Genomic DNA, 18,361 nt, shown 5'->3' with positions numbered 1-18,361 from the left:
AGAGAGAGAGAAATAGTTCTATTTTTCCCCACCTGAAAACTACTCAATTTTCTATATGTAAGTTTTAAATTTTATCTTCTGCCCCCAAATCCTAGGGGGGAAACCGACCTCTATTATACAAAGGTAAAAAATAACCAAAATATTCCACTTAAATAAAAGGAAGAACTATGATGTGCCTCAACGCTAGGGGGGAAAAAGTCAGAAAATGCAGCATATCAAAATCATCTACTTAGGAACCACTAAGTATATAACATTATACAGTGTATTAAAACTCCATACAATGTAACTTTAGAAATTTCCTAATCTGGTAGGTACAGTCTTGGCAGATGCTAACAACTGCTCTGGAAGATAGGAAAAGCTGGTGAGAAAATATTACATCTGAAACTCGTGAATTTTTCCAACATCTATATTATAGAAGCTATTTTTGTCTTCCCATCCCTTACGACATCTTTCCTCATTCAACTAAAGTTTTACAAATTACATCTCTGCCCAGCCTTCAGCCACCATTCACTAAAACTGGGGCATCTCTTTTAAAAATATATCTTAAATAAGCTACATACCAGTTCTGCTGCGGTAAAACTGGGACGAGTTCTACCAGCAGGAATAACAAACGATGCTGTATAGAAAACAAAATAAACATTACATAGTCATTAGATTTTACCAATTTAATAAAATTTCTCTAAGTATACCTTATTTTTTTTAATGCTTTCCATCACTAACATTTCAACCATGATAAATTCTATACTTTCTGATTCCAAGTGAGGTAAAAATAGTTAATCATATCTTTTCCCAACAATTTCAGATAAAGACTTTACAACTATTTTAAGTACCAAAAGAAAATCCCATTGCAATCAAGTATATTGTATTATAGAAGTCCATAGTAAAACAGCTAGGTTGTCTTTAGGAAGTCAATGTACCTCCATCACAACTTTTCATAACGGAAAAAAAGTAATTTTATGGCATGTTTCCAAGCAACTATACTTTAAGCAAAAAAAACAAAAATGTAAACTACCATAAATCATTCTAAGTTTTAATAGGTTCAAAAGAAATTTCAATTAATTTATTTCATGAAAATTTATTTATAGTACTTTAGTCAAGTAATTAAGCAAACATAGATACACAGTTTTAAGAGTAAATCTAAAAGAACATGTCTCCTGAAGTCTCTGCAGGACTTCAGGTAAACTGCAAAGAAAAATATGACAATAAATTCTTAGAAGAACACCAACTCAACCTGCATTAAACCTGTCATCTCATTTATCTTTATTTGCACCAATTTCCTATGCTAACTATCCCTTTGGTTTTGTACATCTAGAAGGTTGGCCAAATGGTTTTAAATGCAATTGTTTAAAAATAAGTCTAAAAAAGAACAAAATAATGTCATCTGCAGCAACATGGAAACCTAGAGATTGTCATACTGAGTGAAGTCAGACAGAGAAAAACAAATATATAATATCATTTATATGTGGAATCAAAAAAAATGGTACAAATGAACTTATTTACAAAATACAGTCACAGATGGGGAAAACAAACTTACAGTTACTAGGGTGGGAGAAGGTGGGGGAGGGATAAATTGGGAGAGTGGGAATAACATACACATATTACCACATATAAAATAGATAATTATTAAGAAGCTATTGTATAGCACAGGAAACTTCTCAAAACCCTGTAATGACCTATATGGGAAAAGTGAAAGTGAAGTCACTCAGTTGTGTCCGACTCTTAGCAACCCCATGGACTGCAGCCTACCAGGTTCCTCCATCCATAGGATTTTCCAGGCAAGAGTACTGGAGTGGGGTGCCATTGCCTTCTCTGCTATATGGGAAAAGCATCTATAAAAGAGTGGATATATGTATATTTATAACTGATTCACTTTGTTGTACAGCAGAAACTAACACATTTTCAATCTACTATGCTTCAATAAAATTTATTTAAACATCAGTCTAAAAAACAAATAGTTACTAGAAAGATCTTAGTTGACCAATATAACCTTAAACCTTACCTCAAGGTTCATTTTATCTACTTGAACCTGACTGTTAGAAGACCATCTCTTTTCTTTAATGAAATAGAAAACATTTTTGCATGTTTAAGCAGCATGTATATATTAAACATAATATTTTTATGGTATTTTTTTTCACATACTGTATTAAGGAAGACTTGGAAATGGCACCCCACTCCAGTACTCTTGCCTGGAAAATCCCATGGATGGAGGAGCCTAGTAGGCTACAGCCCATGGGGTCGCAAAGAGTCAGACACGACTGAGCGACTTCACTTTCACTTCCCCAAAGATCCACTTCTGACACTAAAGTGGCTCCATTACATACAACAAACAGCTCAGAAGAGCAAATTTTTTTAACTAACCATTCTTGTCACATTAAGACAACAGAAGTGAAGCTACAGAGACTGATAGTTAATGAGGTACAAAATTATTTTTATCCTCTGCCATCTATGGCTTTGCTTATTAGCAGGCATTCTTTTAGAAAGGCTCAATTAGAAAGAACTGGAGTGGCAGGAACACAATGGTATTAGTCTTAATTAGCTGAAGTGAGCAAAGCTTAGGCTGGTACAGCTTAAGTCACAGCCTGAGAGGAAACAAAAATCTGTTAACATACTGTCTGCAGCAATTAAAAGAATTTCTGAGGAAAAATAGCAACAATTCTCCCCTTTTAAATACTCTGAAATAAATCCCAGAGGATAATTCTCTCTACTCATGTAAATCAAACAGAGCTATAAGAGAGTTTTAAGAGTTTCTTTATAGTCATCAAAAGAACTGAACTAACAAAATTTTATAGTAAAGTTTCACGCAGTTCCTACTTAATTTTGATACTAAATTCACAAGTTAAATTCACCATTCATACACATTCACAAATTATATGTGCCTGAAACGTACTTTTTAAAATACTCGAGACAGTTTTGATAACCAATTAAGTTTTAACTGAATACATGTTTTTACTTGAACTGGAAGAGTCAGAATTTTGGTGTTTGTTCATACTCTAGAAATAGCAAATTTCACAAACAATAAGCTTTAGAATATAGAAGGAATTAAAAATCTGCCAAATATAATTTAATGAACTTTATAAAAAGATAGCATAATATATACTATACAATATATAATACAGCATAACAACATTCACAGTTATAAGTGTGTTTTTCCCTACACACCAAACAGTCTTTAATACATTAAGGCAGCTTAACAAACTTGGGTCCATTTTGAACCATTCCAAATTTTAATATCCAAGTCACATTATTCAAGAGGTGCAAAGACTGGTAAATTTCTTCTTTGTGACTACTCTTTAGCACATGGCTGTCTCCTGATGACCAAACTGAATATTCTAATTCAAATCATCTCAAGAAACAACAGCAATGCTTAAATTTTCAACCGATCCAAGTTCAAGAACAATTGGACATGCAGTTTGTACCTGAAGTTTAAGAGTTTCAATGCTCAAAGCTGAAAGCCAACAAATCTCTCAATGTTCCTGGTTCTTCCTTATCTTCTTCCCACAGTGACTGATGGTTGCATCAAAAAGACTATGTGACATGAAGACCAAAAATCAGATGGTGATTGGAACGGCCCTAGGAATACAGCAATCATGGGCAGACTGACAACACACCCCAGTGTGCTCAAGACAGTCCCAGTTTACACCTATTGTTCTGAAGTTATTATCAATAGAATCCCATTTCTCTCTCAAAAGTGCATTATAAGCAAAAGATCCAGAATAACCAATATGATATTCAAGGAGAAAAAACTGAACTACTAATACTGCCCAACTTCAAGACTTACTATAAAGCTACAGTAATCAAGACAGTGTAATATGGCAAAACAAAAATAGACAAATAGACCAAAGGAACAGAACAAAGAGCCCAGGGTGACCCCCCGTAAATATAATCAATTGACTTTTGACAAAAGAAGCATAAGCAATAAGATGGAGCAAATACAGTCTCTTCAACAAAAAGTGCTGAGACTGAACATACCATGCAAAAAAAGAAAAGGAACCTAGATACAGGCCCTACACTCTTCACAAGGACTAACTCAAAACAGATCATAGACCTAAATGTAAAATGCAAAACCATAAAACTCCTAGAAAATAACATAGGAGAAAATCTAGATGACTTGAATATGGCAATGAATTTTTTGATACAACACCAAAAGCACAATCCATGAAAGAAATAACTGATAATTTGGAATTCATTAAAATTAAAAACTGCTTTGTGAAAGACAAGTCAGGAGAATGAGAAGACAAGCCACAGTTTGGGAGAAGATATTTGCAAAAGACATACCTGATAAGAGACTTATTAAAAATACACAAAGAACTCTTAAAACTAAACAACAACAAAATAATCAAATTAAAAAATAAATCAAGCAGCTACATAAACACTTCACCAAAGAAGATATACAGATGGCAGACATAACACCAATATGCTGATAAATATGCAGAGCAACAAACTCTCATGGTTCAGCCACTTTGGAAAAGTTTGGCACTTTCTTACCAAATGAAATATACTCTTATCATATGATCCAGCAATCACATTCTTTGGTATTTATACACAAAGGAGTTGAAAACTTACTTTTACACAAAAACCTGCACACTCATTTTTACAGAAGTTTTATTCATAATTGCCAAATTCAGAGACCAATATGTCATTGTTCAGGGGATGAGTGTATATTAACTGCAGTACCTCCAGACAATGGAATATTATTTAGTGCTGAAACAAAAGGAGCTATCAAGCCATGAAAAGACACAGAAGGATCTTAAAATCATATTACTAATGGAAAGAAGCCAACCTGAAAAGGCTATATACTATAGTATAATATTCCAAATATATGACAACCTGGAAAAGGCAAAACTATAGAGATATTAGTAGTAAAAAGATCAGTGGTTGCCAAGGAGTGGTGTGAGGGGAACCGATGAAGAGGAGCACAGAAGTATTGGGGGCAATGGAAATACTCTGTATGAAACTATTACAATGGATTCAAATCATTATGCACCTGCCCAACCCTACAGAATGTAGAACACCAAAAGTGATCATGTAAACTGTGACTTTACATATCAATGCAGGTTTATTTATAATTATAACAAATACTGCACTCTCCTGAGGGATGCTGATAACTAAAGAGGCTAATGCTTGAGTAGGGAGCAAGCAGTACATGCGAAATTTCTCTCAAATCTGTGAATCTAAAGATGCTCTTTAAAAGTAATTATTTTTAAAAAAGACTATAAATGATATATAATAATAGAATGGTGGTCGTTTAGTCACTAAGTCGTGTCCGACTTTTGTGACCCCATGGACTGTAGCCCACCAGCCTCCTCTGTCCATGGGGATTCTCCAGGCAAGAATACTGGAGTGGGTTCCCATGTCCTCCTCCAGGGGATCTTCTCAACCCAGAAATGGAACCCAGGTCTTCCACAATGCAGGCAGATTCTTTACCATCTGAGCCACCAGGGTATCAAGGCAATTTATGCCTTTTTCATTTCTCACTAAGCATTTGGGGCAGGGTATTATTGACATCTGCACTTGGCACAAAGCCACAATGATTAAAACTGAAGGCACCGTCACATGAAGTAAGCCTGTTAGCACCAAACCCTACTAGTGCTCACTGTATTTACTCTCTACGGCTATTCACTCACAACAACAAAAAAATAAAACCAGCAACAACAAAACTGTTTCACTTAAGAAGTTCCTTGCTGCTAAGTCACTTCAGTCGTGTCCTACTCTGTGCGACCCCAGAGACGGCAGCCCACCAGGCTCCCCTGTCCCTGGGATTCTCCAGGCAAGAGCACTGGAGTGGGTTGCCATTTCCTTCTCCAATGCATGAAAGTGAAAAGTGAAAGTGAAGTCACTCAGTCGTGTCCGACTCCTAGCGACCCCATGGACTGCAGCCTACCAGGCTCCTCCGTCCATGGGATTTTCCAGGCAAGAGTACTGGAGTGGGGTGCCATTTCCTTCTCCAAGAAGTTCCTTAATGTAACTATAAATAATTATTTTTACTAAATTTCAACCCTCAAGTATACTTCCTTTTAATATTCTGTATGAGGAAACTGGAAGAACATATAAAGCATTTCTGTAGCATACAGAAGTACAAGGAAGTACAACGAGATGCAATGGTGCTATTGTTTAAGTTGGGAGCTGACATAGCTAATTTCTTTTTTTCAACAAACACTACTTTTACTTGAAAGAAAAACTGACAGTAACCATGGTTCTTCAAAGCTGGGTATATGGCAGTTTTCTGAAAATGAACTAAGTGTGCCCATCACTTCAAAGAAAAGCGAACTGACAATGTTTGTTTAGGAATGATAAAATTCAAGTTTTCAAGCAAAAATTAGAATTTTGGAAACTATATCCACAACAGTGAGCTTCATTGCTTTCTGATACTTAGAACACTTTTCTGATGAGATGTGGGTGGATGCTAATGACTTTTTACCCTGTATCATGAACAATGTGTCAAATATTTAACTCAGTGAACTAACATTTTCCAAGTCATCAACATATGTTACAAAATTACACATAGGTTAGAGAATCATTCAAAGTGCAAGATACACCAGGGAACTTTAACAAAAAGTCCACTGATATAGTTTCAAAAAGTCCACTGATATTGATTCTACTTTGCACCTAATCTCTCAAAAGCTACCACTTGTTGAGTTTTACCTTAGTACCAAATTACCCAAAAAAGCTATTAAAATACTCCTGCTTTTTCAATTATCTAACCATGGAATTCAGACTTAAATTGAAGAAAGTAGGGAAAACCACTAGACCATTCAGGTATGACCTAAATCAAATCCCTTATGATTATACAGTGGAAGTGAGAAATAGATTTAAGGGCCTAGATCTGATAGATAGAGTGCCTGATGAACTATGCAATGAGGTTCGTGACATTGTACAGGAGACAGGGATCAAGACCATCCCCATGGAAAAGAAATGCAAAAAAGCAAAATGGCTGTCTGAGGAGGCCTTACAAATAGCTGTGAAAAGAAGAGAAGCGAAAAGCAAAGGAGAAAAGGAAAGATATAAGCATCTGAATGCAGAGTTCCAAAGAATAGCAAGGAGAGATAAGAAAGCCTTCTTCAGCGATCAATGCAAAGAAATAGAGGAAAACAATAGAATGGGAAAGACTAGAGATCTCTTCAAGAAAATTAGAGACACCAAGGGGACATTTCATGCAAAGATGGGCTCGATAAAGGACAGAAAAGGTATGGACCTAACAGAAGCAGAAGATATTAAGAAGAGGTGGCAAGAATACACAGAACAACTGTACAAAAAAGATCTTCACGACCCAGATAATCACCATGGTGTGATCACTGACCTAGGGCCAGACATCCTGAAATGTGAAGTCAAGTGGGCCTTAGGAAGCATCACTACGAACAAAGCTAGTGGACATGATGGAATTCCAGTGGAGCTCTTTCAAATCCTGAAAGATGATGCTGTGAAAGTGCTGCACTCAATATGTCAGCAAATTTGGAAAACTCAGCAGTGACCACAGGACTGGAAAAGGTCCGTTTTCATTCCAATCCCAAGGAAAGGCAATGCCAAAGAATGCTCAAACTACCGCACAATTGCACTCATCTCACACGCTAGTAAAGTAATGCTCAAAATTCTTCAAGCCAGGCTTCAGCAATACGTGAACCGTGAACTTCCTGATGTTCAAGCTGGTTTTAGAAAAGGCAGAGGAACCACAGATCAAATTGTCAACATCCACTGGATCATGGAAAAAGCAAGAGAGTTCCAGAAAAAATCTATTTCTGCTTTATTGACTATGCCAAAGCCTTTGACTGTGTGGATCACAATAAACTGTGGAAAATTCTGAAAGAGGTGGGAATACCAGACCACCTGACCTGCCTCTTGAGAAATTTGTATGCAGGTCAGGAAGCAACAGTTAGAACTGGACATGGAACAACAGACTGGTTCCAAATAGGAAAAGGAGTACGTCAAGGCTTTATATTGTCACCCTGCTTATTTAACTTATATGCAGAGTACGTCATGAGAAACGCTGGACTGGAAGAAACACAAGCTGGAATCAAGATTGCCGGGAGAAATATCAATAACCTCAGATATGCAGATGACACCACCCTTATGGCAGAAAGTGAAGAGGAACTCAAAAGCCTCTTGATGAAAGTGAAAGTGGAGAGTGAAAAAGCTGGCTTAAAGCTCAACCTTCAGAAACAAAGATCATGGCATCCTGTCCCATCACTTCATGGAAACAGTGTCAGATTTTATTTTTTGGGCTCCAAAATCACTGCAGATGGTGACTGCAGCCATGAAATTAAAAGACACTTACTCCTTGGAAGGAAAGTTATGACCAACCTAGATAGCATATTCAAAAGCAGAGACACTACTTTGCCAACAATGGTCCGTCTAGTCAAGGCTATGGTTTTTCCAGTAGTCATGTATGGATGTGAGAGTTGGACTGTGAAGAAGGCTGAGTGCCGAAAAATTGATGCTTTTGAACTGTGGTCTTGGAGAAGACTCTTGAGAGTGCCTTGGACTGCAAGGAGATCCAACCGGTCCATTCTGAGGGAGATCAGCCCTGGGATTTCTTTGGAAGGAATGATGCTAAAGCTGAAACTCCAGTACTTTGGCCACCTCATGCGAAGAGTTGACTCATTGGAAAAGACTCTGATGCTGGGAGGGATTGGGGGCAGGAGGAGAAGGGGACGACAGAGGATGAGATGGCTGGATGGCATCACTGACTCGATGGACATGAGTCTGGGTGAACTCTGGGAGTTGGTGATGGACAGGGAGGCCTGGTGTGCTGCGATTCATGGGGTCGCAAAGAGTCAGACACGACTGAGCGACTAAACTGAACTGAACTGAACCATGGAATATTAGATTTTCTTCTTATATGTAGTTTTGCTAAAACTACATATCACAACAGATTAAATTTAGAAATAGATATGAGAATCCAGCTGTCTTGAATTAAGCCAGACATTAACTAGAATTGCAGAAAAGTGAAACAATACCAATCTTCTCACTAAATACTTTTTGTTCTAGAAAAGTTATTTTAAACAAATATATATTAACATGCAATCACTTTTTAAATTAATAAATCAACATTTTAAAAAGTCTCAGCTTTAACTTCTAATATGCCAGATATCTATAACCCAAAAGAAAAGTACTTTGAGATTCTTGATTTCAAAGTGTAAAGCGTTCCTGAGTTACCCCCCACCCAAAAAAAGAAAAAAAAAGCTGACAATTGAAGATACAGCAAATTATTAAACAAATGGATAATACAAAGAAAACATAATAAAATTTGTGGAACAGACAAAGGCAAATGACTTATTCCATTGTAGATTTAATTAGAACTTGTTATCAAGAGATGAAAAGGTTGTAGAAGTTTAGGTTATCTTAATCAGGCTTTTAAAAGCATACAATGAGAAGACATAAAAAGCACTTCCAATTTTATGAGGTTAGTAATTTACTAGGTACTAGAGTACCTAGAAATGAAGATGGAAGGCAGTAAGGCCTATGGTGCAGTTTTACAGGACACACGTGCTTCCTCTTCACTTCATTATGAATGAAGCAGGAGAGAATAAGAAAAACTATCTTGTTTAAATGTAATTATGTCTATTATTCTAACCTCTAAGAAAGAAATTAGAATGAAGCGTTGAGTGAAAGTCAGCTAGATATATTAGTTGCAAGACTATTTTGTGATTTAAATCATTGGTAATATTACCATCTTGCGGCAAAATCTAGTATTGCAATTTTGAATGACAGAAAGTGAAAGTGTTCTGGCTATTCTTTTTTCAAGAACTACACTTTTGATAAAATCCAGTCAAGTATATTACTCCTCCACATGGACCACACTCCAAGCCACTCCTAAGGAAAAAAATCTTTAAAGTTCTTTAATGATGAAAAAAAGAGTAAAAGAATGTTATTTAAATGCAGAAATAAAAGGAATGCCCTAATAAAACAGTAAAATTAAAAATGAAAGCATAGCCAAAAAAAAAATTTGATGGAAAATGTTTCAGTGTGTCAACTAAGTAATTAAAACTGCTATGGCTAACTCTTACAGTGCAATATTCTACATTTTAAGCACAGAGTCAGATAAAAGCTGTTTGGTAACTCACCACTCTTTGCTGGTTTCATTTTTATACGTTATCATTGCTACCACACTTAAATTCTCTCATCTTGTTATAGAGAAGGTACAAGCCTACTTACTATTGTCCCTTTGCCTTGGCCCACACCAGTTTGTACTGACAATTTAATCCACCCTTACAGACATTAATCTATTGAATCCCAGCTAAATCAAATAAAACCTACTTTGTGTGTGTGTGTCTGTCTGGGCATGTCTGTATCTAGGTGTGTCTGCTGGTGTGTGCCTCTGCGTCTGTCAGTGTCTCTATCTGCCTGCTTCTCTGTGTATCAACAAGAAAATGTATACACATACACATATCAGGACAGCATAATGATCGTAAGAATCAGGGGAGAAAAAAGAAATAAAGGCTAGAAAGACATAATAGTATTGCTAACAGCTAATCTTTTCCAGTGTAAACTAATAGACATATTATGGACAAATATTTCCCTTAAAAGCAGAGATCTAGATTCACTAGGATCAAGATTAGTGACAATACACGTAAGGTCCATTTCTAGGCATCTTCACAAAAGCTCCATTTTGCTTCCAATTCAATGGCAAATTTATAATACATACAGACAGCAAGAAAAAAGAGTGTACAAGCTTGCAAGTACCCATCTTTCCCTCTGCTTCTTTACCAGCAATGGCTGGATTACTCCTTGGCTACAGCCAATTAAATTTTCTGAAATAACCAGAGGTCCCTCCCAATAGCCCATGAACTATACAACTGTTCTTCTGAAGTATGGTTTTGTCACCTTTTGGGACTACAGAATTAAAAAAAAAGAAAAATAGTTTAAACAACCTAATTTTCTTATCAATAATTACATGGCAGTGATGACTTATCCTGCATTCATTTATTTAACAATGATTTTTGAAGTCCAAGCCCTCTTACCTTAAAAATATTACCCTAATTCAAAACCACCACCAAAGGAGAATTTGTTACAAAGACAAATACTACTAATTTACTAACTGTATCCAACCTGCTGATGATTGCAATGTTTGGTGCAAGCTGTGTGGCAACTGAAGAGTGAACAGAGGTGAATGAACACTATTTCTGAAGAAGTCTTCTGTGGCTTTAGATTGCAAAACCTTTGTTTCCCAGAGCTGCAGAGAGAAACAAAATGTTGGCTTTAAAAAACAATTAGGATATTTACTGCTATTCTTTTAACTTTTAAATTGTCAACTGAAATCTCAATAAGTGGGTAAGTATTAAATGCTAATTAAGAGCTCTGAATTATAGTTTAGCCATTTTTTAAGCTGAAAAAACAAAAGACAAACTTTTACTCTCTACAAACCTGCTTCAAGTCTTTTAAGACTTGTTCTTCCACACCTTCTTCAGCAAAGAGATCCCTCACTCCTTCAATCACATCTTCAATTACAGATCTGTAAAGTTTAGCCTACATAAAAGCAATTGTTAAAAGTTTTACATTCAAGTTTGAGCATGCCCAGCCTTAAAAAACATGAAATGTACACTTTCTAATCTTATATTTAAAGAAAAGCCACCACAAGGATTTTCACTAAATGCATCCTATTCCCAGGATAGTCTTAGCTTTTCATAAATTGTGTTAATTTCAGATCCATAGTCTCAGTCTATCTATAAGGCTGAATCACAATGAGAGTGTAGACTGCTCACTCAGGTCTGACTCTTTGTGACCGCAGGGACTACAGTCTGTTAGGTTCCTCTGTACAAGGGATATTTCAGACAAGAATACTGGAGTGGGCTGCCACTTTCCTCCTCCAGGGGATCCTCCCAGCCCAGGGATTAAACTGGCATCTCCTGGGTTTTCTGCATTGCAGGAGGTTCTTTACCTGCTGAGCCATCAGGGAAGCCCTGAATCACAATACTACAAGAAAATACGAGGTACAAATCTCATCAAGATGTATGCTTGTTTTTATGTTCCCTGACTTCTGTGTCAGTATTTAACCTCCCCAGTCCTTTTTAAAAGGAAATGAATTTAAGGCAGGTGGAAATGAACCTTTTGTTCAGTTTACTCTTTTCTCAAACAGATCAAAAGAGCGTTTTTAGAGTTTATTATTTCCACAAATGTAAATAAATTCCAACTCATAAATTTGGGGCAGGCATTTACAATAGTCACCAAAGTGCTTCCTACTTCCAAAACACACATAATCCAAAAGATATCCTGAACCATGTCAAGTAAACTGCAACAAAAAGGATTTCCTAAGAGGGACAGAAACTAAGAAACTAAATGAACCTTATCCTTCCATAGTCTGCAGAGAGTAAGTAACATCCTAAAAGCAGATTTTTACCAGATTAAAAATTGGTCTATATCAATAGAAAAATAGCCCTTGTGAAATAAACTCAGTCCTTCAAATCTATGTAAACTGCGCTTCACTTCCACCATAATCCTGGCAGTCCAGTGGTTAAGACTCAATGCTTTCACTACTGGGGGCACGAGTTTAATCTCTAGTCAAGGAATGAAGATTCATTGCAAGTCATACAGCATGGCCAAAACATAAAATAAAATATAAAAATAAATAAAATTTGAAAATTAATGCAAAAAAAAAAAGAGCCATGCTAAGTATACTAACAATACTGACCTGACCTAGTGGACTGATAGGAAATGACAAAATAGGAATGTAGTTGAATTGCTCTTATTTCAGCAATTAACAGGCCAAATTGAAAATTCTGTTATTCAAGGACTGCTTTTTCATACCACTCAGTAAATAAATACGTTCATGCCAAGAGTAGTTAGGCTTTACACTTATCCTTCTGAGGACGAAGGGTAAGCCTATAAATAAGCCAATCAACAATATTTTAAGTAATATGTTATTCACAAATATAAACAGTAAGATTAGGTGCTCTAGATTAGTCTCTTCTTCTAAAACAGTTAACCCTGATAAAGGAGTGCTAAATTGAGGCTTCAGTGTTGGTCTCAGCTAGTGTGATCACATTTAAAGCAAGGGGGAAAAACTCCTAGGGATAAAAACATCTTTTAAGATCTACCCTCAGAATGTAACAGCAGCCATCGAAAATGACCCATTACAACACAAAATTTCAAAAGCAAAGTAGGAACTGAACGTACTTTCTGTTCTAGGACTACAGTTAGACTTTATGTTTATCTTCATTATAATCAAATGGTATACATGGTAAATTCAAGTATAATTATTTTACATATCTTAAAACACACTAAAATCAGACAATGGATACACATTATGAAAATAACTTTTCTCAAGACATGAACCCTTTTATGCTGTATATGTATAGGTGGAACCCATAAAATACCACAGATCTGGACAAACTACATTGCCTTTAACCAAATGTGAACTTTTGACTTGAAATGAACTGAAAATCAACATGACTCCTTGCCTTTATCTTTAATTCAGGTTTTTAAGATTGATAGAAAGTCTCACAAGGCCATTTAACCTATCAATTCTCATGTGAGGTTTAGGTACTCCTTAGCGGTAGGAGAGCAACGTCTCCGTTTATCAATTTCAATTGAACACTTAAACATTAAGATACTTACGGATGGGAAAATGGAAGGATGAGGGAGACCTCTAAAAATATGTGTTTGGGGTAACAAAGTATCACATTACCTGTTGTATCAGTTAAATAATACAGCTTAGATTCAACAGCGAACATACTAAAATTAAGGGCTACAATTAAAAGTAAAACTGAATTTAGTAATTCTAAACACATAGGAAACTGGAAGGGCTAAGGTGCATTCCACCTCTAACCACCATCCCACATCCGTATTCTAGAGGACCTCAGTTTGGATGAGAAGCGAGGAGAAGAGGAGGGACATCTGCTCTTCTGATGGGAGCCAGATCCAACTTCCAGGTGAGCTACTGGCTCTAATCCGTGTCCTCCAACATGGAGGCGAAGAACAGCAGAAGCCCCTAAGAGAGAGGGCCTCTGAATGTCTGTGAAGGGCAGGAGGAAAAAAAGGGGTGTGCGGAGCTCCGCTTCCATGACCGCAGGGTCACACTCCCCGCCCACGGGGCGCAGGCCAAGAGGCCATGCTGATGATCCTCACTTACCACCCGGTTGACACAATCCATGACACCGGCTCCAGCGCCTTGCTGCTTGCGCCTGCGCAGCACGAGGTGCATCACCGAGGACGGCCCCCTGTGGGCTTTGAATGTGGGTGCACGTTGTCCGTGCAACTACGTCAAGACGCTGCGGGCGGGGCAGGGGAGGAGAGAAGGTTAATAAACCGATCAGGGTTAACTGGAGATTCCGTGCTGAGGTAGGGGAGAGGTTGGTCTGCTGGAGCAAAGAAACCACCGGAGTAATCAGCTTTGGGCTGTTCACATGACCCTTAAAGAGCCTTTATTTTCTCAAGTTGTAAAATAAAGGCTACCAAAATAGGGGATGAGCAATGCAGTGGTAGATCCCAGTTCACTTTACCTTTGAAAAGAGAGGAATTAGAGGTGTCTGTCTTCTACTAATTTTCATTCCTCTCCTTAGGCCCCACTCACAGCTGAACTCCAGTATGTAACAAGAATCTAACTCTTCTAAGATGGGTTCTCAAAGTGTGGGACAGCAGCAACCGCTTCATCTGGGAAGCTGTTAAATGCAAATTATTGGGTCCCACCCCAGACTTTACTGGGCTTCCCTGGAAGTTCAGCTGGTAAAGAATCCACCTGCAATGCAGGAGAACCCGGTTCGATCCCTGGGTCGGGAAGATATCCTGGAGAAGAGTTAGGCTATCCCTCCAGTATTCTTGGGCTTTCCTGGTGGCTCAGACAGTAAAGAATCCGCCTGCGATGTGGGAGACCTGGGTTCAATCCCTGAGCTGGGAAGATCCCCTGGAGAAGGGCGTGGCAACTCACTCCTGTATTCTTGCCTGGAGAATCCCCAAGGACAGAGGAGGCTGGCGAGCTACAGTCCATGGGGTTACAAAGAGTTGGACACAACTGAGCGACTAAGCACAGCACAGCACAGCCAGATTTCCTGAGTCTGAAACTCCAGAGGTGACAACCTAGCCTTCTGTAAGCTTAACATTCTCTCCAGGTGATTCTGATGGGCACTTAAATAAGACTTGGTGTCCCAAAACTAAGATTCTCAACTTTGTCTGCACACTGAAATCACCTGCAGATTATTAAAGGTTTGGCACCTGGGTCTCTCCCCCAGAGAATCTGATTCTATCTTATGCAGCCAAGGTGGAGAACCACTGCTAAAATAAAGTCATTATCCCAATACCACCCAGCTCCTTTTCCTCCTCAGGCAGAAATCACAGTCTCTTGACCTGTAACAATTCCCTCCTTCCCTTGAAGGGTAAAGCATCCAGGGGCACAGCTTGCCTGGGGCTGAGGGCAGATGTAAGCACAGATAACCTGGAGGGTTAGATAATGCAAGAAGTCATCTATTGCCAGTACTCTGCCTTTCAAAGAAGCCTTTCTGTCCTATCAGATAGGTCCTGACCTAACCAGAAGACTTAAATCAGTTAATGATTAAAAATCCTATCAGGTTTAAAATTGAGTATTTGTGCATGTAAATTCTGGAGAAGGAAATGGCAACCCACTCCAGTATTCTTGCCTGGAGAATCCCAGGGACGGCGGAGCCTGGTGGGCTGCCGTCTATGGGGTCACACAGAGTCGGACACGAGTGAAGTGACTTAGCGGCAGCAGCAGCAGCAGCATGTAAATTCAGTAGAGCCACTTATGCCCAACCATTCTGTATTTGCTTTGCCTGGGTCAGGTACCTTATGGTTGATGAGTTTCAAGAAGCTGATTTATATGAAGCTCTTTAGAAGATTTTCCTATATTGAAAACTATCTGAAATTTCTTTTTCAAAAAGTCAAGAATTTTATATAATCATTTTTAATGATTGTGTCTCTACCTGGCAATTTACCACCAAAATTATTCAAAGTGACATCTTACACCTAAAATAGAAAAGCTAGAAACAGTTATTGATTCCTGCTGATATCAAAATATCCAATTAAATTATCCAACCTGGGAAATAAGCTGAAATTCTCATTTATCATCTTTTTCATAGTCAAATTTTAAAACTTGATTCCTAAATGCATAGAATTGGTAATCACTTAACTTTCTGTGATAGCATACTATCTTATATTCGGGCTTCCCTGATGATTCAGCAGGTAAAGAATCTGCCTACCATGCAAGAGACTTCGTTATATGTTCTATCCTTCTCAGATGAACATATGTACTTTTGAAATTAAATGTGGACCTTGGAACTCATCAGTTCAGTTTAGTCATTCAGTCGTGTCCGATTCTTTGAGACCCCATGGACCACAGCACGCCAGGCCTCCCTGTCCATCACCAACTCCCAGAGTTTACCCAAATTCATGTCCATTGAGTCAGTGATGCCATCCAACCATCTCATCCTCTGTCATCCCTTTCTCCTCCTGCCTTCAATATTTCCCAGCATCAGGGTCTTTTCCAAGGAGTCAATTCTTCACATCAGGTGACCAAAGTACTAGAGTTTCAGCTTCAGCATCAGTCCTTCCAATGAACACTCAGGACTAATCTCCTTTAGAACGGACTGGTTGGATCTCCTTACAGCCCAAGGGACTCTCAAGAGTCCTCTCCAACACCACAGTTCAAAACCATCAGTTCTTTGGTGCTGAGCTTTCTTTATAATCCAACTCTCACATCCATACATGATTACTGGAAAAACCATAGCCTTAACTAGATGGACCTTTGTTGACAAAGTAATGTCTCTGCTTTTTATTATGCTGTCTAGATTGGTGATAACTTTCCTTCCAAGGACTGTCTTTTCATTTCATGGCTACAGTCACCATCTGCAGTAATTTTGGAGCCCCAAAAAGCAAAGTCTGTCACTGTTTCCCCATCTATTTGCCATGAAGTGATGGGACTGGATGCCATGATATTAGTTTTCTGAATGTTGAGCTTTAAGCAAACTTTTTCACTCTCCGCTTTTACTTTCATCAAGAGGCTTTGAGTTCCTCTTCACTTTCTGCCATAAGGGTGGTGTCATCGGCATATCTGAGGTTATTGATATTTCTCCCGGCAATCTTGATTCCAGTTTGTGTTTCTTCCAGCCCAGCGTTTCTCATGATGTACTCTGCATATAAGTTAAATAAGCAGGGTGACAATATACAACCTTGACGTACTCCTTTTCCCATTTGGAACCAGTCTGTTGTTCCATGTCCAGTTCTAACTGTTGCTTCCTGACCTGCATATAGGTTTCTCAAGAGGCAGGTCAGGTGGTCTGGTATTCCCATCTCTTTCAGAATTTTCCACAGTTTATTGTGATCCACACAGTCAAAGGCTTTGGCATAGTCAATAAAGCAGAAATAGATTTTTTCTGGAACGCTCTTGCTTTTTCCATGATCCAGCGGATGTTGACAATTTGATCTGTGGTTCCTCTGCCTTTTCTAAAACCAGCTTGAACATCAGGAAGTTCACGGTTCACATATTGCTGAAGCCTGGCTTGGAGAATTTTGAGCATTACTTTACTAGCGTGTGAGATGAGTACAATTGTGCAGTAGTTTGAGCATTCTTTGGCATTGCCTTTCCTTGGGATTGGAATGAAAACTGACCTTTTCCAGTCCTGTGGCCTCTGCTGAGTTTTCTAAAATTGCTGGCATACTGAGTGCAGCACTTTCACAGCATCATCTTTCAGGATTTGAAAGAGCTCCACTGGAATTCCATCACCTCCACTAGCTTTGTTCATAGTGATGCTTCCTAAGGCCCACTTGACTTCACATTTCAGGATGTCTGGCTCTAGGTCAGTGAGCACACCATGGTGATTATCTGGGTCATGAAGATCTTTTTTGTACAGTTGTTCTGTGTATTCTTGCCACCTCTTCTTAGTATCTTTTGCTTCTGTTAGGTCCATACCATCTCTGTCCTTTGTTGAGCCTATCTTTGCATGAAATGTTCCCTTGGTATCTCTAATTTTCTTGAAGAGATCTCTAGTCTTTCCCATTCTATTGTTTTCCTCTATTTCTTTGCACTGATCACTGAGGAAGGCTTTCTTATCTCTCCTTGCTATTCTTTGGAACTCTGCATTCAAATGGGTATATCTTTCCTTTTCTCCTTTGCTTTTTGCTTCTTTTCTTTTCACAGATATTTGTAAGGCCTTGTCATACAACCATTTTGCCTTTTTGCATTTCTTTTTCTTGGGGATGGTCTTGATCCCTGTCTCCTGTACAATGTCATGAACCTCTGTCCATAGTTCATCAGTCACTCTATCAGATATAGTCTCTTAAATATATTTGTCACTTCCACTGTATAATCGTAAGCAATTTGAAGTTGGTAATGGACAGGGAGACCTGGCATTCATGGGGTCACAAAGAGTCAGACACGACTGAGCGACTTAAGTGAACTGAACTGATACCTGAGTGGTCT

General features: G+C 38.2%; 1 protein-coding gene across 4 annotated transcripts in view; it reads right to left on the bottom strand.

The window, feature by feature from the left end:
- GTF2A1L (general transcription factor IIA subunit 1 like) overlaps positions 1-14,215 on the bottom strand; it is a 168,208-nt gene extending 153,993 nt beyond the window's left edge. For 2 of the 4 annotated variants that reach the window (XM_044925896.2, XM_025261001.3), the window contains exons 1-4: positions 14,063-14,214; positions 11,359-11,460; positions 11,044-11,167; positions 561-616 (exon numbers count right to left, since the gene is read on the bottom strand). In XM_044925896.2, the coding sequence (XP_044781831.2) occupies positions 561-616; positions 11,044-11,167; positions 11,359-11,460; positions 14,063-14,134 (354 nt within the window). In that variant the 5' untranslated portion in view covers positions 14,135-14,214. Of the gene's footprint in view, positions 1-560; positions 617-11,043; positions 11,168-11,358; positions 11,461-13,788; positions 13,934-14,062 lie in introns of those variants that run through there. The other 2 variants (XM_045162234.1, XM_044925895.2) reach the window with 2 other exon arrangements.
- Between the last annotated feature and the right edge of the window lie 4,146 nt (positions 14,216-18,361).

This window comes from Bubalus bubalis, chromosome 12 (assembly GCF_019923935.1).
Source record: "Bubalus bubalis isolate 160015118507 breed Murrah chromosome 12, NDDB_SH_1, whole genome shotgun sequence".
Lineage (NCBI taxonomy): Eukaryota > Metazoa > Chordata > Mammalia > Artiodactyla > Bovidae > Bubalus > Bubalus bubalis.
Note: the sequence above shows the minus strand (reverse complement) of the source record. Positions and strands in the feature narration are given on the sequence as shown.